We start from the raw sequence: 25,495 nt of genomic DNA, 5'->3' as shown, positions 1-25,495 counted from the left end.
AGTGTAGGAGATGTAAGAGACACGGGTTTGATCCCTGGGTTGGGAAGATTCCCTGGAGGAGGGCATGGCAACCCACTCCAGTATTCTTGCCTGGAGAATCACATGGACAGAGGAGCCTCATGGGCTACATTCATAGGGTCTCAAAGAGTCAGACAGGACTGAAGCAACTTAGCATGCATGCTATGGCTGATTCATATCAATGTATGACAAAACCCACTGAAAAAATAAATAAATAAATAAAGGGGAAAAAAAAATGAAACACTAGAAGAAAGTAAAAAAAAAAAAAAAGAAAGAAATATCTCCATAAATAGTACAAAGAATATATGACAATCTGTGGTTGCCTTTGCTCACAACCATTTGTATGTGTGTATGTACATATGGTAAATGTGAAAAATTCTGTACATTTTCCATATTTATTTCTCATGACAAGTTTATTAAAAAAAATGTGTAGAGCACAGTTCAGTATTTTACGGACATGGGTATTTGCAAAGGAAAATGCCCCTTTATCCTCATAATGAGTATTTTGCTCAACAATGTACTGCATGTTTGTTGTGAAGTAGTAGAAACTAATTTTAAAACAGATTTGCATATGATCCGGTCACACTGTTGGGAGCCAATAGCTCTGCCCTCTGTCTTGATCAGCAATATATTGCCAGGACTCTGAGCTTACTATCTGACTCTCTCTCCCATGTTACACAGGGATCTGCTCCCCATGGTCCTGCTCTTGAAATCCCCCATCGGGGAGGTCTTGACAATGAGAACCTGGAATTTTCTGGATATACTCTAAAATACAAAATCAGTTTTGAGGAAAAAATTGGTTGCATATATTTTAACTCTGCTGAGCAATGCTTCGTTTTGACCCGGATGGAGCTCAGTAGTAAAAGTTGCAAAGTATTTAAAAACTCATGTTTGAAATACAGTACAGTATAATTATACTTGAGTCAATTATTGAGTAACCCAGGGCCACATTTTCCTTGGTTAATGATTCCTAATGTCATTTTTATTGTTATTATTAACTGCTATTCTTTGTAACCATAAGGTGCTTTTATAAACTGAAGCAATTAGCTGTTTGCTGTATTTTTATTCACCACTATTCATAAACTTGGAAACATATTCTACACATCTCAACACCAAGATACATGTGCATTTTACTCTGGAAAATGATGTAGGGAGTCATTTTCCCACAATGCATGGACCTTCTTTTTGGTCTGATAAGGTCCTAAGGACACCAAGATGTGTTCAGGTTGGGCTAAGAATTTAGCAGAGCATAAACTGCTATATTCAATGGCATTTGTGAAGAACTTGAAATTACATAATTGTTACAGTTGGGGCTGTTGGAAAATTGTGAAAATGCTGATGTTGAATTGTGTATTCATGGGTGTATATATATATATATATATATATGTGCTTAGAAATTTCAGAATAGACAGGATTGAGTATCTGCTTGATTAGAAAATATCTCTCAAGAAAAGTTCAGTCCAATTAGAAGAAAATCAAATATAAAAATCAACACAAAATTTTGAGCTAAGGAAAAAAATATATATATTTAAGCTTTAGGAGAGTTCTGAAAGTTTGATAATGCGGGCTTGTGTTCAGTCTGCTGCTGCTTTTTTTTTTTTAATTTGCATTGCAGATGTAAAGTTCAATTTCTTATAAGAAATTGCAATGCAAGCCTAAATTATCTTCTTGAACCTTGACAGAAATACATCCTTGACATCTGAAGTATTCTGCCCTGCTGAGAGAATTGGACAGCGAGGATTCTGACGCAGATGGGCTTTGGGTTGTTTGAGGGGACTGTGTTCTTTTACCTTCCTCTATTTACTTAGATCATTAAGTCTTTGGGGCTTTTAAGGCAGGAAGAATTAATAGGTCAGAAATATTTTCAGTAATGGTTCAATGAGGTAATTTCGCATTGCTTTTAAGTGGTTCGTAGCAGACATGGTAAGTCCTAGCTATCTATATATCTACCTGTCTCCCTCTTCCTTCCCTTAAATATAAACACAGGTAGATATGTATCTGCATACATCTTTATATGCCCACCGGCTTCACAGCACGGAACTCATAATAGAGACCTTCTAAGAATGCCCTAAAAAAGAATAAACTTCATTTTAGCCATGATCAGCAAAGCAGTGATGCTCTGGAAGTGAAATAAGAAAACACTCTTTGTTGGGATTAGTGCTAAATTGTGCTTTATAATGTCTCCATGGACTAAACAATGATTATTTCTCGTTCTTTACATTTCACACACTGTTGCCGAAATGATAAAAATATTCTTCCCAGATAGAGATTGTGTTCGATGCTGCCTTATCTCCGACCAGCAGAGGCCCGATTAACTGACTGATTGGTATGCAGGTCACGCCATCACTAGTAAAATTTTATTATGACTCTGAAGTGAAATTTTGACGGCACTATTCATGACTGTGAATATTTTGTGAATTCCAAGTGAAATGAGCAAAACAAAACAGAACAGTAGGAGATTAGATTCACTGAGCTTGTATAATAAACAGATATCAATAAATGCCTGTAAAATTTACAGGTTGAATATGGGGGATAGGAGAGTGATCCCATTAAGACTCACAAATGGGCTTAAATGCACATAACGATCATCCATCAGTGTTACACACATTTGTTCTCGCGGCTGTGGTCATTAGTGAGAAACATTCATCTTTGTCATTTCTTAACAGCCTCTGGATTTTGAGACCAAAAAATCCTATACACTGAAGGTAGAGGCGGCCAATGTCCACGTTGACCCGCGTTTCAGCGGCAGGGGGCCCTTTAAAGACACGGCGACGGTCAAAATTGTCGTCGAAGACGCTGATGAGCCTCCCGTCTTCTCTTCACCGACTTACCTCCTGGAAGTGCATGAAAACGCTGCTCTCAACTCCGTGATTGGGCAGGTGACCGCTCGTGACCCCGACATCACCTCCAGTCCAATAAGGTATTTCTCTTTTAAAAGGAAGATTCACTGCGTACGACGTGTGACAAGCAAATCAGTACAAAATGTAGTTAAGTATGCTGTCCGTGTGGCTGCCTTTGAGGCACCGCTCACATGGCCAAGGGATTTTAGTCAACATGCACCATGCTTGTGTCTATGGGTGTGTTGCACACACATGTGCTCACACACCTGGAAAGAGCTATATATAATGCTCAGAGCCAGAAATGCTGAGATGAAGAAAGCTGTTTGGCTTTCAGAGAGCATGGTGAAAAGGCCAGATCAACATGTATTTTGCAGTGAATTTGGGTGGATCCTTTATATTACATTGTTTTTGCTTGTTGTGCATTTTTTTCCTAGCATCAGAAAAGTATTGCTATTTTTTTTCTTTCTCATTTGACAATCACATGGATTATGTATAAAAATTTAGAGGCATGAGGTCATTGTCTTGGAGTATTAAGAGACCCCCATCTTATTTCTGTATTTGGGTTTGAAATTATCTTTTTATCACTTGATGGGCATTTCTGATCGGTCAGCATATCCACATGGATGCCTTTTAGATAAAAACCTTTCTCTGCTATTTCAAAAGTACCCTTTGTTTATACTTTTCCTGCTCAAAAATTTTTCCAAGATGAGAAATATAACCCTTTATTAAGGTTTTTCTTCTTTTTTTAGAAATGAGGCTCAGTTCTGGGTTTTTTTTGTTGTTGTTGAACTGTGTACATCTTTTCTTTTGCCAGTCACCCAAATGACGGTGCAGATGCTCAAGCTAAATAGCTTTCTTCCGAAAGAACACTGAAAATCTATAACTTGTCCACTGGTCTCCAAGGGTGAAGTGTTGGTTAATGATGTGTTTGAGTGTGGATTTCAAATATTTTCTGAGAAATGTTTGTTGAAAAAGAGAGAGAAAACTAAATAGAAGAATAATTTTAAAGAAGTGTCCAGTTAATTTATGAGTTAGATGTCAGCTTATATGCAAGTCATTCAGTTTCTAAATTACGGGGACTTAGGGCAGATATTTTTCTAATTACTTTTTTCAGAGAAACTCTAGATAGACAAATGGCATTCTGAAAGCTATATTTATTCAATTCTTGTTCCTGTATTAAACTCCCAATACTCTTGAGGGTGCTGAAACTCTGAGGCTGGAGGTAAAACACATTGGAGTAGTCAGTGCCCCAAATAATTTGTGTCTGGGCAAAAAATAATTCTTTTCAGATCCAGAAAAGTTGTTTTTAGCACAAGCCATTTTGAAATTCAGAATGAGAGTGTATCTCATAAGGATACCAAAAAAAATGCTTCCTTCAAAAGAGCAGCCTCTAAGAAGGTAAAACTCCATGTGGGGAATTGAGGAGTGGTCAGTTGCCTATTCTCTGTTCTAAAGGAACTCAACATGCTGTAGGCACACAGAATCTTCCCTATTTGCTAAGAGAACTGTACCTCTAAAAGGGACAAGAAGTGGATACAAGGGAAGAAAGAATCTAGAAAAATAAGTTTACATGGATGTCCATTTTTTGACTATACGGTGAAGTTGTGACATCACTTTATGCTGCAATTCTAGTATAAATAGAGGCAATGATACTTGTTGAGTAAATGAATCTGCCCCGTTTTCAGCTGTTACCCCTTTTCTCCTGAAGGAACACAGAACAGAGCAGTTACCACTTCCTTCACATCTTTAAGCATAAGAGGCAGAATAATGACAAGGGTAAACAATATTGAACCAACCGGGAGACCAGCCATGGGCCAGCTTAGCACTTGGTCGGTCAAGATTTCTGCTCCTGTCAGCAAAGACCCCATAGGGGGCCAGGAGCAAGCCGAGCTGAGGACCCTCGGGGAAAGTGGGGGTTCAGATATCAGGGGAGTCCCGGGTACACCCCAGACATGCAATCTGTAGTACCAGCAGGAACAAACTTCCTGTGTGAGACATGTTCTTCATCAGCTAGAGATGCAGTTTGAGGAACTTTTGGTACTGAAGTGATACTAACCTCAAATGGACAGAAATGGTAAAAATCTAGGTTCAGAGCTCCCCAGGTTTTTAATCTATCTTTTTGCTTATGTAAAATGGATATTTTTATAATCATTCCAGTTCACAGGGACTCCAGTGACTATTATCATTGTAACAATCATTGATTGTTACAGCTTTTGCTATTGTTTTTTATTACTGTCACTGGCATAAAAGGCAGGTGTATGAGAAGCTTGAGGCTGCTTAGTAACAACTGCCCAATTTGGAAGAATTTCATTTCCAGGCAAACTAAAGGGGGCTTGGGGCCATGTTCCCAGGAAGAGATGGACAGATGAAGCGCCATTTGATGACACTGGCATATCTGTAGCCCTGGTAGATGGCAGGCAAGTGCTATTAATAGTTCCCTTGGCATATGTGCCTGTGTATGTGCAAATTCACTTCAGTCACGTCCAACTCTTTGCAATCCCATGGACCGTACCCGCCAGGCTCCTCTGCCCGTGGGATTCTTTAGGCAAGAATACTGGAGTGGGTTGCCATTTCCTTCTCCAGAGGATCTTCCCAACCAAGGGATTGGACTTGCATCTCTTAAATCTCCTGCATTGGTAGGCGGGTTCTTTAATACTAGTGCCACCTGGGAAGCCTAGATGGCATATATAGCCCCTCCCAAAGAAGGGGTAAGTAGTATTTCAAGTCATTTCCAGCAGGGCTTTAATGCATTATTCAGAAAGATCGCCCCACATGGTTCTGATTGGCGGTGTGTTGGCTCCATGGGATAAGAATGTAAGAATCATCAATGGTATTTCTTCAGTATCTGTTCTGCATTTTTGCAGTTATCCCCCCTCCCACCCTAGTCCCCCAGTTGGGTTGTGGAGAGCAGCTTTCCTCTTTCTATGCACAATTGGTTAATTTGTGTAGAAAATTAAATTTCCTGACTAGCCAGAGCAGTGCAGAGTTCCTTATAAGTCTAGCAGACAGATTTAGAGCCATTTAACCTTTTAAAACAGGACTAGAGGACACAGATATTCAGGGAATTATCAAGTAACAAATAGTAAAGCATGATTGTCTCTTTAGGACTGTTGTATTTTATATACTAACAAGACTGTATCCATCTTTTCAGGGAACGTTTACTTTGCTATCCAGCAAGAAATAGGCATTTATCGGTGACATCTTCCATGTTAAAACATGTAGTCATTAATTGGCTGGTCAACTTCCTCTATGACTCAGCTTCATTTGAGAGCCCACTGTCAGGCTGAAAGTATCAATGTATTTAAAATTCTTATAACTAAACATGTATCTATGTGTATAAACATATCTATGTCTATATCTGTTTGTATAATCGCAGGGCAAACAAACAGTGATATAAAGACGAAACACAAAGGCAAAGTGACAAAAAAAGGCAAAATCCCCCTTCCAGGAACATTAATTAAGCATGTGCTACCCTCTTCATTAGCATATGCCTTTCAGTAGTATAGAATATAGTTGTGTAAATTATTTAAAAGATGCCATGTCTTGAAACTACAACAGACTGTTTCAAACCCTGTCACTACTACTTCCCCGACAGACAGCTGGTCTCTGGAATTCTCTTTGAGACTCAGCTTCTTCTTTGGTATTCTAGGATAATATCGTCTTCCTCAGACAATTACTGAAATAATGAAGTTGTTAAATAAAATAAGTGGAGTTATTAGGACTACCCACTAATAAAGCCACCATACATTTCATATCTTAAATGCAAAATAAAAGCCTAGTACTCATTTGAGCAGAGATTCTTCTACTAAAGGTTGCTGACTGTGCAGGATTATCTTTTTCTTTTCACGTATCAGTTGCATGCTAAATAGTGTAATTAACCTCGTTTAGTCTAATTTGCCTTTGCTACTGTGGTGAGTATTGCTACTAGTGAGTGCTTGATGTGTGGCAGGGATGTGCTACACGAGTTCATTTCATTCTTTACCACCTCTATGAGATAATGTGTATACTCATTTAACAGATGAGGAAGCTGAGGATAAAAAGACGGTCTTGCCCATTGTCACACAAATAGTCAAGGATGGAACTGTGGTGCATAGCCATCTTTTTGTCTTTCTGACAATGCAATGCCTGCTTCCTATCCTTTGTCACACTCCCTTTCTTTTCTTGTGATTTCTGTGACACTAACTGTGTCTTGACATGTTGGGATGGCTTGGCAGGAACAATATTTCTACAAATCTTTTTTATTTGTTTATTCTAGTAAGTTTCAGGTATACAGAATTATAGTTAGACTATAATGTTTATAGTATAAGTGTTATACTATGGTATGTACTATAATGTTATGTTATAGTACAGATGTTTGTAGTATAAACATCGGTATAGACTACAGAGTTTTCACCACCAAAGCCTTGTCACCATCTATCACCATACAGCTCACCACCCTCACCCATTTCACCACCTCCAAAATCCTCTTCCTTTCTGGTAGCTACTCTTCTCTATGAGTGTGTTTCTGTTTTATTTTGTTTTAGATGGCACATATAAATAAGATTATATGATATTTTTTCTTTCTCTGACTTACTTAACATAATACCTTCAGGGTCCATCCACATTTTCACAAATGGTAGGATTTTATTCTTTTTCATGACTGAATAGTATTCCACTGGTGTGTGTGTGTGTGTGTGTGTGTGTGTGTGTGTGTGTGTGTGTGTGTGTGTGATCTTCTTTATCCATTCATTCATGGATGGACACTTAGATTGTTTCCATATCTTGGCTATTATAAACAAGGCTGCTCTGAATTAGAGGATCAATTTAATTGAAATACAAAAACCATTCATTTCCTAACTGGTTTCATTCAATTCAGGATACACACCAAGAAAAAGGAGAGTATACCAGGTCTGTGGAATTAACCAGAGTGTGGGTGGAGTGTTTCTTGCTCCTTAGTCTAGCCCTTTTGTGTGGGTCTGTTACTATCAGCTGTGAACCAAATTAAGATTAGGGAGGTAACAGGAGAAACAATAGTTATTTGATGAATCAGGCATTGTGTTACGTTTCTATTATGTATCATTTCACTTAATTCTCACAAAAGACACCTGTGAAGTACTCAGTATGATTCCAGTTTTATGAGGGAGGAAACTGGAGGATGTTTCCTATGCATGGTGATATAGCAGGAGGTGTGAGGGCTAGGGTTAAATCCAGATTTCTTCTTACCATTGACCACTATGTCTGCACGTGCTTTGCTAGGCCCTGGCATTTTGCATGAAGTGTAGGATGATGACAGCTAATGTTTACTGTTTCCTTTGTGACAGACACTCTGAAATGGTGTTAGAGGCAGCAAGTTATTTATACTTAAGGCAAACTTCCTAGCACAATTGCTTAGTTGTTGTCATGTCCAACTGTTTTGTGGCTCCATGGACTGTAGACTGCCAGGCTCCTCTGTCCGTGGGATTTTCCAAGCAAGAAAACTGGAGTGGGTTGCCATTTCCTCCTCCAGGGGATCTTTCAGACCCAGGGATCAAACTCAGGTCTCCTGCATAGGCAGATGGATTCTTTACTGCCGAACCACCGGGGAAGCCCCTACTAGCACAGAGTAGGTGTTAATTAAAGGTCAGTGCTTTCATGTAAACCTGCTATGGCTCATTTTTTTTTCCACCCAATAATCATGTCAAGTGTGTATTATCACCATGGCGTTGAGATGGCATGTGACTGTTTTCCTTTGAGATGGCTGCTTCCTACTTTTCTTTCAAAGCATCTCCCATACGTCTACACGAGCTGCTTAAATTAAAAGTGGGAATGATGGCTGTTCAGCAGTCAGAGTGGGCTGACGCATAACCATGGTGGCCACAGCGCTCTGTTGTCCTAATTCCTCTCTTGAATGTAAGTGCCCACTCAACACAAGACTCTGCTTTTTTTCTTCCTACTTGTATTCTGGCATTTTCACAATTCACCTCAGACACCAGGCTTGCTGTTAATGAGCTCTTTTCCTGAAAGCACTTCTGGTAGTCCTGATAGCCAGTGGTGCTACAGTGGAAATATTTCATAGAGAACCTCGTAATTGTATGGTGAATAAACTGTCTATCGATTGACTCTCTCTTCAATCTTGCAATAATTCCCAAGAGACCTTGTCTTTTTTTTTGCTGTTGTTTTTAATCGTGATAAGAACACTTTACATGAGCTCTGTCTTTTTAACAGATTTTTAAGGGTACAATACAGTATTGTTAACTATAGCCACAGCGTTGGTGCAGAATGTAACTGATACTTTATAGCAACTTCTCATTCCTCCCTTCTCCGAGGCCAGCCGGGCAACCACCATTCTATGCATCTATGACTCTGACTGTTCGAAGTGCCTAATATAAGTGAAGGTTGTTCAGTCGTGTCCAACTCTTTGCAACTCCATGGACTATAGAGTCCATGGAATTATCCAGGCTAGAATACTGGAGTGGATAAGCTGTTCTCTTCTCCAGCGGATCTTCCCGACCCAGGAATTGAACCAGGGTCTCCTGCCTTGCAGGTGGATTCTTTACCAATTGAGCCATCAGGGAAGCAAGAGCCCAGGTGGATTATAAGTGGAATCGTGCTATATTCTCCTCTGGTGACTGGTTTCTTTTACTGAACACAATGTCCTCCAGGCTCATCTTTGTTGCTGCACATTACAGAATTTTCTTCTTTTTGAGGCTAAACAATATTCCATTCTGTCTATATACTACATTTTCTTTACCCATTCATCTGCTGATGGACATTGTTTCCACATCTTAGCTATTGTGAATAACGCTACAGTGAACGTGGGGGTGCTAATATGATTTCAGTTCTTTTGAATAAATGCCCAGAAGTGAGACTGCTGAATCATATGGTCGTTCTATTTTAATTTTTTAGGAACTTCCATATTGTTTTCCATCGCTGCTGCACCACTCTGCTTCCCTCCGAACAGTGTACAAGGGTCTAGTATCATACAAGGAGTGTTTTAAAAGCAGTGAAAGCTTGGTCATTTAGTTCCTGCTCACTTTTAGCCAATTAAAATTTGAATGTTTCCCATTTCAAAAGTTCCACCTTATCCAAGTCATTTCCCCCCACCCTGAAAAATCACTGTACTGCTAATTCAGCTAACAGTGATTAACACTAATTAAGTCATGTATTCATTTAGTCACATGGTCACCCATTCATTCACATTACTAGATATATACATATATGTATGCATATATATAGCATTTATGATATATATATATATATATATGTCACATATGGTATGGTACACACATATCTATATCTATGGTTTAGATATAGATACACAGAAACACATGGTTTCTTAAGGGACTTCTATAGAGACAGAGCCTCTGCCCTCATGGACATTGTTCTATAGTAAGGAAACGAGTTACACAGCTGTGTTAAATTCAAGTCTTTCACAATTATCTAACCTTTAATGCGATATGAAAATGATAAGCAAAACTAGATTATTTTTAGGCTCACATAGAAGAAGAGGTTTCCTAGTTTTCTAAGGAATTGCAATAGAAGGAACCACAGATACTCAATGATGCTAAAGTGGAAATATCTCACACTCTAGAGAACCTAGTATTAATCTAGAGAGTGAACTGTGTGTATATTCTTTTCTCTCATTTTTTGTTCTGTACCTTCCTCCCTCCCTCTTCTTTCTCTCTCACTATAAAGAGGAGCTTTGGGTAGAAAAAGGCTCCTTTTCCCCCTTAAAGGAATAATAAGTAATGTGTGATGCAGTGACTTTAGAATTCTGGGACTAGCAGAACTCAGATAATATTATTTATTAAAGCAGTTAGAGCAACCAGTAGAGCAATTAGAGCCCAAAAGCTGAAAACTTGTAGATGGAATTTTTGATACTCGAAGTGCATGCGAGAAAATGTTAAAATGGTTTCTTTAGGCATAATAACAAAAGCTAGAATGAAATTAAACAGTGAGAAAGAAACAGTTGGAGTTCAGTGAAATATAATAACTGATTCATAACTAAGGGGTTTATTTCATTATTAGTGACTCTAAATAGCATCTTCACTTGCAGTTGGTTCAAAATTGCATCTTCCTGTAAATTTGCCATACAGAGGCTGCAAACCAGTGTTTAGCAAAACATTTCTTTATAATTTAAAGTGCATTTATGCCTGTTAAATTTGAAAAATAGATATATACCACTTTTCTCCAAGAGCAGCATCTCCCTAGCTGTGCTCTAAGGAGCATCACTAGGACTAAAGACAGTGTGACCAGATCGATGTCAACTCCAGTTTCTTTGCACTAGGATTTCATAGATAAGTTAATTGGCACAGGTGCCTTGCACTCTTTAAGAAAAGATTTAATCTTTGAACTTTCTGTAGAGAATCAAGCATCTGAGGTAAAGGACACTCAGGCTTCTGTGCTGGTCCGAGCTCTAGATTCTAATCCATCCAGCATTGTAACTATCATGACACTTATTCCTATTTCTTAAGAGAATACATGTCTATATATTATTATAATATATAAATTTGCACCCTTTCCTTTCCATAGACCCTTCTTAAGGTGGGTGGGGGGATGTTCCATGAGTAAATAGTTTAAACTTTACTACATGAGGCCAGAAGTCGGTCAACTATAGCCTGTGTCCCTAATCTGGCTCCCCACTGTTTTTTTTTAAGTTTTATTGGAATGCAGCCACGCTCATTCTTTTATGCCCGAGAACTGCAGTGGAGTCACTGTAACAGAGACAGTATGACCTGCAAAGCCTAAGATATTTACTTTACAAAAGAGTTTGTCATCTCCTATGGTATACTGGTAAGAGCTTGGGCTTTCCATCAGTAATTTTAATAGTTGATTCTCACATAATTTCTGGATCTTATTCTGTCTAGAAAACTCCATAGAGAGAGGATTAAAAAACATACTTTAAAAAAAAAAAAAACTGTTGTAGTCAAAGAAATTCTTTGTATTAGAATCCAGTTGTCTATGATGGAGTTGACATCCTCCGTGCTTGCCTTAGAACCCTCCGGAGGTTAGTTCTATGGGGCCCCTGACAGTGTGAGCTTACTTTGAATCTCCTGGACAAAATTGGCTTCATGTAGCATAGCAGCAGCAGCAGCATCGCTTTTGGAGAAATCACCATGACTACCATGCCTGTGTGCTCAGTCGCTTCAGTCAAGTCCGACTCTGCAACCCATGGACCGTAGCCCACCAGGCTCCTCTGTCCATGGGATTCTCCAGGCAAGAATACTGGGCTGGGTTGCCATGCCCTTTTCCAGGGGATCTTCCCAACCCAGGAACGGAACCCTCATCTCCTGCATGGCAGGCAAATTCTTTACTGCTGAGTCACCGGGGAAGCCAATAACTATCATACAGACTGTGAAAGCGCATCCTGAAAAAGACCTGGATGCTTCCTCGCTTGGAGTGGGGAATATATTTGTTTCTTGCATGAATTTCTCATAATACCTGATTTTTCTACCTGCCCCTTCCATTCTCTAGACCTCAGTGATGATTACAATACAGTGGTTTTTAGAACCGAGGCTGATAATTGTCTTAACCAAATTAGTCTCTGCATTTCAGTGTCTTGGTGAAACCTCTGATCCCAGCAGCATTTCTCTCTCTCTGAAAACATGAGGTGACATGAAATAGAAATTCACTTGGAATAGATTTGCTGGCGCATGTTTGACAAACTCTAACAGGTATTCTCCAATACGAGAGCAGATATTTAACGAGTCATACTGGAAGGATCTTGTGGATCTTTAGTCATGCCTGTTTAGTGTTTTAGCACAGTGCCCTTCACAGGTATCTCATTTATCTTATATTACATGAACTCTGTGAATTACCCGTATTCTTGTTCCCATATTCCCATTAAAAACATGGGTTACAGGTTGTTTTCCCTGGAAGTAGATGGCATTTGACGTACAAGCTGTTTGTCTGAGAGCAGCACCTGTGACCGGGAGGGGATAGAAACAGGCGGGCAGGGGCCGCGGTTAACCGGCAGTGCAGGCCTGGCAAAGCCTTGACCTCATCCAGTGGGACATGTATCGATCATCGGAGGAGTCCTATGTCCTGCCAAATTGGTAGTGTCTCTATCCCTCTGCTGGCTTAATCTCCAGGTAACATCGGACAATCTCTGAAAATGAGGCAGATTCTAAGGAGCTGATATTTAGAGGGTTTCCCTTGACTGCTCCTCCCACGGCTCTGGTGTCCTTCCTTGAAGGGGCACCTGCCCTGCATCTTCACATCCACCCAGGACAAGTGTAGGGAATGTCTTTACTGATGGAGTAATTTGACTAACTTCACCCTGCTAGCCATCTAGCTCCAAAGTCACATGCAACCACCACGCTATGGTGTGGTGGCAAATATAGATCTGTTCTACATTTTGAGATGCAGGCTCTAAAGCAGCAAATTGATTTAGCTGAACTGTTTCCAGCATGGTACAGTAAACCTAACTAATAAGAATAATAAAAAAAATCAAGCTTCAAATATGAATAAACTATTTTAAAACAAGTGATCTAGGGTGCTTTAAAAAAGCATAAGAAGTTTGAAAGAGGGGAAAAATTGGGGAAAGTGCTTATCTGGGGTTTAAAATGTTTTTATTTTTTTCTGATTGGTGAAGTCTCTGTACCCTCTAGGGAACAAAACTTAATAATAACATTTATATTCTGAAAGAAACAAAGCTGCTTGTATAGGCTGAGCTGTGTTATCTAACATTATTATACTCATAAGGCAAAATAAATCCCCTATTTTGCATCCCAGCAAAGGGAGATTGACACTCTTATCTGATGTTCAAATATTTATGGGAGTCATTTCAACAAAGCCTTTAGTTTTCCTTATATTTCTACATTCTGATTTGACACAATGTATTGTACAACCTTGCTTTTGATAAAGGACAATCAGATTTGACTTAGTGTTGCAGAGGAAAACGTAATATTGCATATTTAATAAGAGAACGTGTTAAAAGACGGAGAAATGCCATTTCCATCCATCCATCAGATGTTTATTAGTTCTCTTCTGTGTGTTTGAAGTCAGTTTGTTGGCAAGTGGAATAAGCTTAGCTGAAATACCTATAAATGGGCCTCACGGTACAAGTCAAGTTTGGGATAGTCAACTGAGGTATGTATGAATAGCTTCATGGTAAATGAAAATAAAGTTTATGGAAGTCCTTAAGAAGGTTCAGAGTTATGAAAGATGTATTGAATGGTGCAAAGGACAGCACAAGATCTAAATGTCCTTTAAAACCAAGGATATGAAACTGCAGAACAGATGTGGGAAGGGAGCAGAGCCCACGGGATGGCTGAGTTGGAGGATGGGATCTACGCTGGAGAAACAGGAAACATGTTTGGAGCACGTTTATTAAACATCAAGTACGTGCTATTAGGCTTTGCACCTGCATGAAAGCATAAGACTAGATTAGACCATGTGGTCAGGCAGTGTGTTTTAGGGATGAACATTTTTGGTAAAAAATACTTTTGACCTCCTAGAAAGATGTTATCTGGCTGAATATAGGAATGGTGTGCTTATGTTATTTTCGTTGTGATAGCAAGTAAACAAGCTATTTCAGTGTAAATGCACTTCCATTTCTTAAAGAGTTAATAGGATGCATCTTTTTAAGTTTCTTTTTTTTTTTAATGTGGACCATTTTTACAGTCTTTATTGAGCCTGTTACAACTTTGCTTCTCTTTTGTTTTGGTTGTTTGGCCTTGAGTCATGTGGGATCTCATTTCCGAGATCAGGGATCGAACCTGCACCCCCTGCATTGGAAGGTCAAGTCTTAACCACGGGACCACCAGGGGAGTCCCATCAGGCTATATCTTGTTCACCTCTTACTTCCTAGCACTTACTTAGCACTTACTGAGTCTGAATGTCCAATTAAAACTTTTAAGTGTATATAAATAACTTTAGGAAATTTTCAAAAAAACCTACTTTTATATGCACTACTCTTATTTCTTGGGTGTACAGTGTTTTCCATAAATACATATTTTTCTAATTAATGGTTCTGACAAAAATTGGACAAATGTAAAATCAAATACCACCATTCTGACAGCTATTCAACACTGACTAATAATTGATTAAGTGTCAGATATTATGGTCAGGAGATCACACTTATTATCTCACTAACTTTGTGGCTGGGTAAAAATGTGTATTACCCTCATTTTATGCCTCGAAGCATTGAGAGTCATAACAATTTATGTAGGCTACATAAGTAAAAGGAGGATTAACTAAGAAATTAATATACAGGGCTTAGCAGACAGGCCAAAAATTAGGAAGGCCATGATAAATACATGATAAATGTGTGATAAATACATGAAATATATTGTTAAATCTCAATGCTGGGTATGGTCTCATGGTCCATAGAGCTACACACTGATGTATTCCCATCTCACACCATCTCTTCCTTATTGTCCATGTAGCATTCATCAACTTTGCATATTCTTTCATATAGGGAAAAGTCATTATTGGCCTGACTGACAGCCCCAAGCAGGTAACCAAGTGAGTTAAAAGCTACTCTTCACTGCTAACTGTCCCCTGTCAGCCCTGGGTCGTTGTGAGCCTCTTGAGATTTATGGGAGTTGTTGGGATTCCTGTGACCTGAGGGTGAACAGTGAGAATCAAGGTTATCATAGGTGTAAAAGATTTTATCCTCACAACTCCTAATCTCCCATCATAAAAAGACACACCAGAGGGAAGTATCAGATACCTGCTATTAGCTACAGATACCGTCTCTGGAAAGATTTAATTACATTTTGCTAGTCATTTTTTTTTTTTTCAATGTAATGTCCTTTTTCAATTGGCTGCTTTTAGGGTTTCTCTCTCTTTTTTTTTTGGATAATTTGTGTATTTAATTCTTTTTGGTTGCACTGGGTCTTCATTGCTATGCTCGGGTTTTTTCTAGTTGCTGCAAGTGGGACTCTGTCGGGGTGCATGGGCTTCTCTTGTTTCAGAGTGCAGGCTGTAGGCACAGGGCTTCAGTAGCGGTGACTCTGAGGTCCTAGCATGCTTGGGTTTCAGTAGTCATGACACACGGTCTTCCCAGACCGAGGACAGAACCCGCGTCCCCTGCATTCACAGGCAGATTACTACCCACTGTATCACCGGGGAAGTCCATATTTTGCTCATCTTTATGTGAACTGTTTGACCAGTTTGGTGTATCTTGTGATTAACTAGATAAATATGGCTAAAAGGAGACAAAAGAAAGAGAATTATCTAATTCAAAAGCAATGTAGGTTAATAGAAGAGGGTTATGAGACTTCCACAAGGCTGTTGCTTCAAAATTCTGTAATGTCCTTTACTTCCTATATCCAAATAATCACCATGTCCTGTTTATGTTAGTTACTAAGCTCAAACACCATCATATTTGCCCCCTTTTTTTTGTGGCTGCACCGTGCCTTGCAGAGATCTTAGTTCCCCAGCCCAGAATAGAACCGGGACCCTGCAGAAGCAGATTCTTAGCCTCTGGACCACCGGGGGGCCCCAAACACTGTCCTCTTTAAGGTGAGTAGTTATAGCAGCCCCGGTTGCTTTTTCCTGCCCTTTAATACCCACACGGCTGCCCCAGTGATCTCTAACTCAGCTTAGATCTGTGCTGATATGGTAGCCACTAGCCACATGTGGCTCTTTGATGGAAATAAAATGAATTTAAATTAAATATGACCACGATTTCAATTTCTCAGTCACACTAGCTAGATTTCAAGGGCTACATAGCCACAGAGAGCTAGTGCTCAGCATCTTGGACAAAGCACATTTGTATAATCCAGAAAGTTCTGTGGGATCCAGCTGTGATTTAGATCATGTCATTCTCCTCCTGTGTTTTGTTCAAGTGGCTCCCCATTTCCTGCAAGTGAAAAAACTTAATTCTTCAACATGGTTTCCAAGGTCCTTCCCGATGCCCTCCCCTGCACTGAATCCTGAATTTCAACAATACTGTCATTTGTTACAGTCTTTGAAAATACTGAACATCTTCCTAACTCTGACCTTTCATATTTGCTGTTTCTTTTGATAGGAGTATTTTAGTAATATTTTATACATCTCATCCCTTTTCTTTTTCATGAATATATCACTGTAAGCTTTAAAATTCTTGTTTCCTTTCCTTGTCTTTCTCTACACGTAGACTCAGTTACATGAAAGCAAGGCCATGTCTGTCTTGGCAACTAGCACAATGCCTTGCATATGAGAAACACTCAGTAAAGAGTGAAGGAAAGAGGGATGGAAGGGATAAGATAAAAGGAAGGATGGGAATGAAATGACAGGTTGCTCATCTGTCAGACCTTAGGTCTCACCACCCCTAGCCTGGTCCTTAATTCTATCATTTCCTAAACAAACCCAAGATTTCCTTCATGTATTCCTTTCTGCTGGGGATGCTTTCCCTACATAATCTTCCAGGAAAACCCCTACTCATTCTTCCTGTCCCCAAACAGATGCTGCCGCATCGTGGTGTCACCTTTCACCACTCTCCCTTTTCCAGGTACATCTAGGGACCCTTTCTAGCTGCAGTATAACAATGACTTTATTACAGTGCTTGCCATTTTTCATTGTAAGTAATGAGAAAAACACAACCAGTGTGTCTGAGAGGAGGCTTTGTTCAAGCATTTAGCATCATACTTGAACAAAAGAAGCAGTCACTAAGCCTTTATTGAATCAAATAAAAAATGAAAATTTTACATTAATCTTTTAAATGTAAAGCATTCAGTTTTTTTCATATTTTTGTCATCATATCGGATTTAGAGTTCTCAGTTATAAATGATTATTTTGATGACTCAGGGAGAAAATTAGAATTTCCCTGAAGATATTATGTAAACATTAAAGAATTAATCATGAATTAGATTTTATCTGGGACTCTCTAATTTTGGTCTTGTGACTGCAGAAATTTACACATGGGACTTTGGCTTTATGATGGCATCTTTTCAAGGTATGAGTGAAACAAACTATAAAACAAAACACATGCTCAGAAAATGGGATGTCCTCTGAACCAACAGATTTAGCATCTGAGATTTCTATTTGTGACCCTAAGTACATGAAGGTATCTGAGGATGATTGTTGTAGGTGGATATACTTCATCCTTTGACGGACAAGGAGGCCTGGTGTCTGCAGTCCATGGGGTTGTGAAGAGTCCAACACACCTTGGTGACTAAACAATAACAACAGAATCTTTCAAATACATTATTGTTGTTGTTTAAAAATACCTAGACATTTGTCAGAGTGTCTAACTAGAAATAATGATAAATATTCAGTGTGAATCTGTATTTAAAAAGCAAAAGGAGGACATCCCTAGCAGTTCAGTGGTTAAGACTTCGCCTTCCATTGCAGGGGGTGCAGCTTTGATCAGGGATCGGGAAGCTAACATCCCACATGCCTTGTGGCCAAAAAACCAAAACATAAAACAGAAGCAGTATTGTAACAAATTCAATATAGACTTTAAAAATGATCCACAACAACAATCTATTAAAAAAAAAAAAGCAAAAGGAAATTTACAATGCATTACCTAAGGGGACTAACCTTAAACTTTAAAAGAAGGCAGTCCTATTGTTCTCATTTTTCAGATGAAGAAACTAAGGATAGAAATATAAATTGGCCTCGAGGAGACATTAGGGAGAAAAGGGTCTTTCTCTTGAAAAACCATCAGGTGTTTCACAAATAGTGTATTAGTAATAATATAGTCCAGAGTAACTTTTGAAAGAAAATTATTTATCTTTATCTGATTATTAAGATAACTGGTGTAGCTCCTCATGTACCTTCCAGACTTTAATTTACATTCTTCCTTTCTGACACAAGTCACTGGGAGTGAAAAAGGCTCCTTGATATTGGAAGCTTGGTGCTGATCATCCTTAAAATATTCCTGATATTATCAGAGTTTGATGTTCTTTATTGCAAACAAGAAACAGAAATTCAGCAGGGACAGAGGGTCTCTGTAGGTGTGTCCTATAGGGGCAAGGTTGGGAAGAGGGGGTAGGAGATGCTTTAAATGAACAAATGAATGACTGTATATACACATATAATATTTGTATGTTGACAGTAAAATCTGCCTTATACACACACAAACAAGTTACAGGATTTTGTGCCAAATGTTGGTATGAATGTAAATAGTTGGGCTGATAATTGAGTAAAACATATGATTCAGGTAAAAGTTGTATATTGCAGCAATGTGGAAAGGGTGCTATTTTCCAATATAGTAATATCCAGTTGCCCATTTTGACCTGTTCTCAACCACTGCAATAGTGGTATCTTTTAATATTAACATCTGACCTCTGCGAACTACTCTTGATTGACTGAACTGGTGACAAAGTTTGTGCTCATGGTCAGAGCGCAGTAGGTTAAATTAGGTCCCCAACAGAGTGCTAAGCATCTAGGTAGGAATTTCCTCACATCCGTAGCCTTAACTTCACAAAGTACAATGATGAAGTCGTTAGCATTCATTTCTAAGACATACTACTATAGGTTAGAGGAATATTAACATTGAAGAAAACCAGGATAGTTGTTGGAATAAAATGGGAAAGTTGAAATAGGATGTCTGTGAATATTGATTATCACGGGTGATGCAGTTTCTAAACCATCTTCATTGTTATAGAATGAGAATGTCTGTTTGCAAAATTGCCATCATTAGGATTGGCGTTATTAATAATGTGATCCAAGGAGCCTGTTTTCTCACATACCATGCCCTACTGTGTTAATAACTTTCTTCTTATTGTGGCAAGATGACTCTCCAAAATATATTCTAGTCTCTTTGAATGAGTTCTGTTGTCTCAAACACATCTTAAGTAAATCTGTAAAAGAACAGCAAATCCAACAGATGTGTATTTTCAAGAAATTAAAATGAAGACTTCAGGGTCCAGGATGATGCGACACGTGTACACCCGTGGCTGACTCCTGTTGATGTATGGCAAAAACCACCACAATATCTTAAAGTAATTAGCCTCCAATTAAAATAAATAATTTAATTTTTAAAAAATTAATGATTTTTAAAACCCTGAAAGTATTCAGAGAAATGTTCGAGTCAGCACAGAATTTATATAATGTAGAACTCTGTTAATAAATTTGTGATTAAAAAAAGAAATTAAAATGACTTCAATACTGGAGATGCAAACCCTATGACTTTTAAGATGTGAATTAGAAGACATTGAACTTTTCTGTAGATACAGTGGGAACCAAATTCATTCTTTTTTCTTCTGTTCTTATCCCACCTACTCCTTTTCTCACACTTCTTTGGCACGATGTTTCCTGCATAATGACCACCCATGCTCGATAAACACTTATGCATCTTTCCAACAGTGAGTTATGGAATAACTGTAGTACAAAATTCCAACCAATGTGAAGTAAGAATCAAACAATCTCTTCTTGTTTTGAAGAGCAAAAGTCCAGCAAATGCTTAATTGTAGAATAATAGGAAGGACAACCTTAAGGAAGAGAAGATCAGTGAAGACTCGGGCCAGGTCCCGAAGGCTCCTTGTGGATGAGCACTAAGTGAAGAAACCCAGTATAGCCTCATCAGCTCGGAGTCTATTTTGAAAAAGGTGATGACCGGTATAGATGAACACTATGAAGGGATTGGGCTTCCCAAGTAGTGCTAGTGGTAAAAACCTGCCTGCCAGTGCTGGGGATGTGAGATGTGGTTTGGACCCATGGGTCAGGAAGATCCCCTAGAGGACAGCATGGCAACACACTCCGGTGTTCTTACATGGAGAATCCCATGGATAGACGAGCCTGGCAGGCTGCCATCCACAGAGTCGCACAGAGTCAGACACGACTTAGCACGCACTCATGCACATGAAGAGATTTGAAATATTTTTCTAGCGTCACTTGGGAAACTACTAAAGGATGTGAATGGTCGTTTTTATTTATATCTTTCTATTTCTAGTGAAGCGACTTAGCATGCATGCATGCATTTCTAGTTATTCATTTTCACAGTCATTCTGGGCTTAAAGAATTGCCTATTAATTAACCAATTACTTTGCTGTATCTGAGTCATGTATTCATTCATTTATTGCAGAGAACCATTCCGTGAAGTATTAATAGATCCTTTCTCCTATTTATAGATGAGCCTATGAGATTATGACCAATTACACTGTTTCAGTGAGATCTCACAGGTGAGATTCCCCTGAAGGTTATCTGGTTTCTATGTTTCTTCCACTTTATCTGCTGCTATTCAGGCAGATACTGGGAATCCTAGAAAACAGTGTGGCTTACTTCTAGTTCTGATACATTTATGCAAAATCAGTTTATTGTGATCCACACAGTCAAAGACTTTGGCATAGTCAATAAAACAGAAATAGATATTTTTCTGGAACTCTTGCTTGTTTGATGATCCAGTAGATGTTGGCAATTTGATCTCTGGTTCCTCTGCCTTTTCTAAAACCCAGCTTGAACATCTGAAAGTTCACGGTTCAAGTATTGTTGAAGCCTGGCTTGAAGAATTTTGAGCATTACTTTTCTAGCGTGTGAGATGAGTGCAATTGTGCGGTAGTTTCAACATTCTTTGGCATTGCCTTTCCTTGGGATTGGAACGAAAACTGACCTTTTCCAGTCCTGTGGCCACTGCTGAGTTCTCCAAATTTGCTGGCATATTGAGTGCAGCACTTTCACAGCGTCATCTTTCAGGATTTGAAACAGCTCAACTGGAATTCCATCACCTCCACTAGCTTTGTTTGTAGTGATGCTTCCTAAGGCCCACTTGACTTCAGATTCCAGGATGTCTGGCTCTAGGTGAGTGATCACACCACTGTGATTATCTGGGTCGTGAAGATCTTTTTTGTACAGTTCTTCTGTTTCTCTTGAGAAACCTGTATGCAGGTCAGGAAGCAACAGTTAGAACTGGACATGGAACAACAGACTGGTTCCAAATAGGAAAAGGAGTACATCAAGGCTGTATATTGTCACCCTGCTTACTTAACTTATATGCAGAGTACATCATGAGAAATGCTGGGCTGGAAGAAGCACAAGCTGGAATCAAGATTGTCAGGAGAAATGCAGATGATATGCATCTGATATGCATCAAATATGCAGATGATACCATCCTTATGGCAGAAAGTGAAGAACTAAAGAGCCTCTTGATGAAAGTGAAAGAGGAGAGTGAAAAAGTTGGCGTAAAGCTCAACATTCAGAAAACTAAGATCATGGCATCTGGTCCCATCACTTCATGGCAAATAGATGGGGAAACAGTGGCTGACTTTATTTTGGGGACTCCAAAATCACTGCAGATGGTGATTGCAGCCATGAAATTAAAAGACACTTACTCCTTGGAAGGAAAGTTATGACCAACCTAAACAGCATATTAAAAAGCCGAGAGATTACTTTGCCAACAAAAATCCGTCTAGTCAAGGCTATGGTTTTTCCAGTGGTCATGTATGGATGTGTAATTTGGACTATAAAGAAAGCTGAGCACAGAAGAATTGATGCTTTTGAACTGTGGTGTTGGAGAAGACTCTTGAGAGTCTCTTGGACTGCAAGGAGATCCACCCAGTCCATCCTAAAGGAGATCAGTCCTGGGTGTTCATTGGAAGGACTGATGTTGAAGCTGAAACTCCAACACTTTGACCACCTGATGCCAAGAGGTGACTCATTTGAAAAGACCCTGATCCTGGGAAAGATTGAGGGCAGGAGGAGAAGGGGATGACAGAGGATGAGATGGTTGGATGGCATCACCGACTTGATGGACATTGGTTTGGATGAACTCCAGGAGTTGGTGATGGACAGGGAGGCCTGGCATGCTACAGTTCATGGGGTCACAGGTCACAAAGAGTCGGACACGACTGAGCGACTGAACTGAACTGAACTGATGCAAAATCATGACATCTGAAGAACTTGCCTGGTACACTGAATTCTAAAAATTAAGTCTTTCCTTCGGGTTTGCTGTTAATTTAACCCACCCTGTTTCTCTTTGAAATTATTCTCTGTTAATTGGTGTCAGAAGACAGTCTATATCCGAGTCCTGTAACTGAGTGTGCATTCACGTGTCGCTTCAGTCGTGTCTGACTCTCCGTGACCCTGTGGACTGTAGCCCGCCAGGCTTCTCCATGGGATTCTGTGGGCAGGAATACTGGAGTGGATTGCCAATGCCCTCCTCCAGGGAATCTTCCCGACCCAGGGATCGAACTCACGTCTCATTATGTCTCCTGCATTGGCAGGTGGGTTCTTTACCACTAGCACCACATGGGAAGCCCCATAATTGACTGCGGTTTCCCTTTAGTATTCTGATGGAGCTGTGTCATAGCGTGGAATGAACAGGAGGAGAGAGGAGAAACTGAGGTAGCTGAGTGGATGGTGGCAGCTTAGAGGACCGAGGAAAGCAAGCTGAATCTTTGCAACTAGCAATGGAGTGGCATAGCTATTGCTGGGGAGCAAGCATCTTCTGAGAGTGTTCCTAAAAATGGCATGTGGGGTGCAGGTTTTTTTTAAAATCCAAACTTGTGTTAAAATGTAACTAATTTTAACTATGATAACAAACATTCACATAGTATTCAACATGAATAAAAAGTGAATGTGTCCAATAATGCTTTGAACTTGGAACAGTCGGTTCATGGGATGGAGATTTGGTCAGAAAAGATGATAGAAAAATGGACACTAAAATGATGCTAGAAGTGCAAGAGCCTCTCCACATGCTCCTTCTCTGTGGCTTTAGTTTATCACTTAACGTGATACCCTCCATGCTTCTGCTTCCATGGATATGAGAACCCAGATGAACTGGTATAGGGAAAGAGAAGCAATAAGTAAAAGGATTGCAGGCTTAAATGTGAAGAGAGGCCCAGGATTCATCAGTAGAAACCTACTGTTTCCAGATAAGTAATGACAACATTAGAGATTTTCAATAGATGTTTATTGAGCACTTGTTATATGCCAAGCACTGCAATAAGTGCTCTATAGGTATTACCTCGTCTACATCTCAGGAAACTTATTATAATTCCCATTTAACAGATTAGGTAGCAAAGGCACAAGATGATTAATAACATGATGAAATCACACCTGTGATTTTTCTTTTATTCATTTTACGAGACACCAATGAGAGAAAGATGCAAAAAGAAAGAGGCACCTAGCACTGCGCCTGGTATACATTTGGTGTTTAATGTGTGCTTATTGACTGTGCTAAGTCTGAATTTTTGAACTATTTAGCAGTTCTGGGCAGCCTTTACCATGAAGTGTACTAGGCTATAAAATATACGAAATGTCTATAAAGGGAGCAAGAGGTGTCTTTATACAGTCGAGGTAGACTTTAAACTGAATTTTAAACTAAGTTGTTTTTTTTCCCCATCAAGTTCCTCCCATTGTTTAATCTTGTAATATTATGACAGTCTTACCTTTGATCTTACTAAAGGGCTGTATTTTATAAATTCTTATGACTCACTCCATAAAGTCTGTCATGAACTGGATCTTTAAAAAATGAGAAAAATATTCCTGTCTCTTTTATTTTTTTTCCCATTTATTTTTATTAGTTGGAGGCTAATTACTTTACAATATTGTAGTGGATTTTGCCATACATTGACATGAATCAGCCATGGATTCACATGTGTTCCCCATCCTGATCCCCCTCCCGCCTCCCTCCCCACCCCATCCCTCTGGGTCTTCCCAGTGCACCAGCCCTGAGCACTTGTCTCATGCATCCAACCTGGGCTGGTGATCTGTTTCACCCCTGATAGTATACTTGTTTCAAGGCTATTCTCTCAGAACATCCCACCCTTGCCTTCTCCCACAGAGTCTAAAAGTCTGTTCTGTACATCTGTGTCTCTCTTTCTGTTTTGCATATAGGGTTATCGTTACCATCTTTTTATTTTTTTTTTCATTTATTTTTATTAGTTGGAGGCTAATTACTTCACAACATTGCAGTGGGTTTTGTCATACATTGACATGAATCAGCCATGGAGTTACATGTATTCCCCATCCCGATCCCCCCTCCCACCTCCCTCTCCACCCAATTCCTCTGGGTCTTCCCAGTGCACCAGCCCCGAGCACTTGTCTCATGCATCCCACCTGGGCTGGTGATCTGTTTCACTATAGATAATATATATGCTGTTCTCTCGAAACATCCCACCCTCGCCTTCTCCCACAGAGTCCAAAAGTCTGTTCTGTACGTCTGTGTCTCTTTTTCTGTTTTGCATATAGGGTTATCATTACCATCTTTCTAAATTCCATATATATATGTTAGTATACTATATTGGGCTTTATCTTTCTGGCTTACTTCACTCTGTATAATGGGCTCCAGTTTCATCCATCTCATTAGAACTGATTCAAATGTATTCTTTTTAACGGCTGAGTAATATTCCATGGTGTATATGTACCACAGCTTCCTTATCCATTCGTCTGCTGATGGGCATCTAGGTTGCTTCCATGTCCTGGCTATTATAAACAGTGCTGCGATGAACACTGGGGTACACGTGTCTCTTTCACATAACTCCCATAACTCTAAAAGAGACAGGGATACACACCAAGGAAATCCCTGTCTCTTTTAGAGTTATGGGAGTTAAATAACACCCAAGTGTTTTTTCCACATTTATGCTATTTATAAACTGGTAAGAAAGGGGCCTTCTCTACCACCTTCCGAGTAGGAAAATTTATGAAGTTTCATTTAATGGGACATGCTGTTATTATCGTGATGTGATGATGATGAACATATCTTCAGCACTTATTAATTACCAAAGACTGATTTATGTTTCATTTTTAATCTTCACAACCAGAGCTGTGATTTGAGTATTATATTTGGCCAGTAAAGAAACTGAGGC

At 39.3% G+C, this 25,495-nt stretch overlaps 1 protein-coding gene across 1 annotated transcript in view; it reads left to right on the top strand.

Annotated features, from left to right (window-relative positions):
• Positions 1-25,495, top strand: part of CDH8 (cadherin 8) — a 390,892-nt gene that overhangs the window by 234,827 nt on the left and 130,570 nt on the right. The window contains exon 7 of the mRNA XM_043437761.1: positions 2,685-2,938. Coding sequence (XP_043293696.1) covers positions 2,685-2,938 — 254 coding nt within the window. The remainder of the gene's footprint in view (positions 1-2,684; positions 2,939-25,495) is intronic.

This window comes from Cervus canadensis, chromosome 18, assembly GCF_019320065.1.
Source record: "Cervus canadensis isolate Bull #8, Minnesota chromosome 18, ASM1932006v1, whole genome shotgun sequence".
Lineage (NCBI taxonomy): Eukaryota > Metazoa > Chordata > Mammalia > Artiodactyla > Cervidae > Cervus > Cervus canadensis.
The sequence above is the reverse complement of the archived record's forward strand: the minus strand, read 5'-3'. Positions and strand labels throughout refer to the sequence as shown.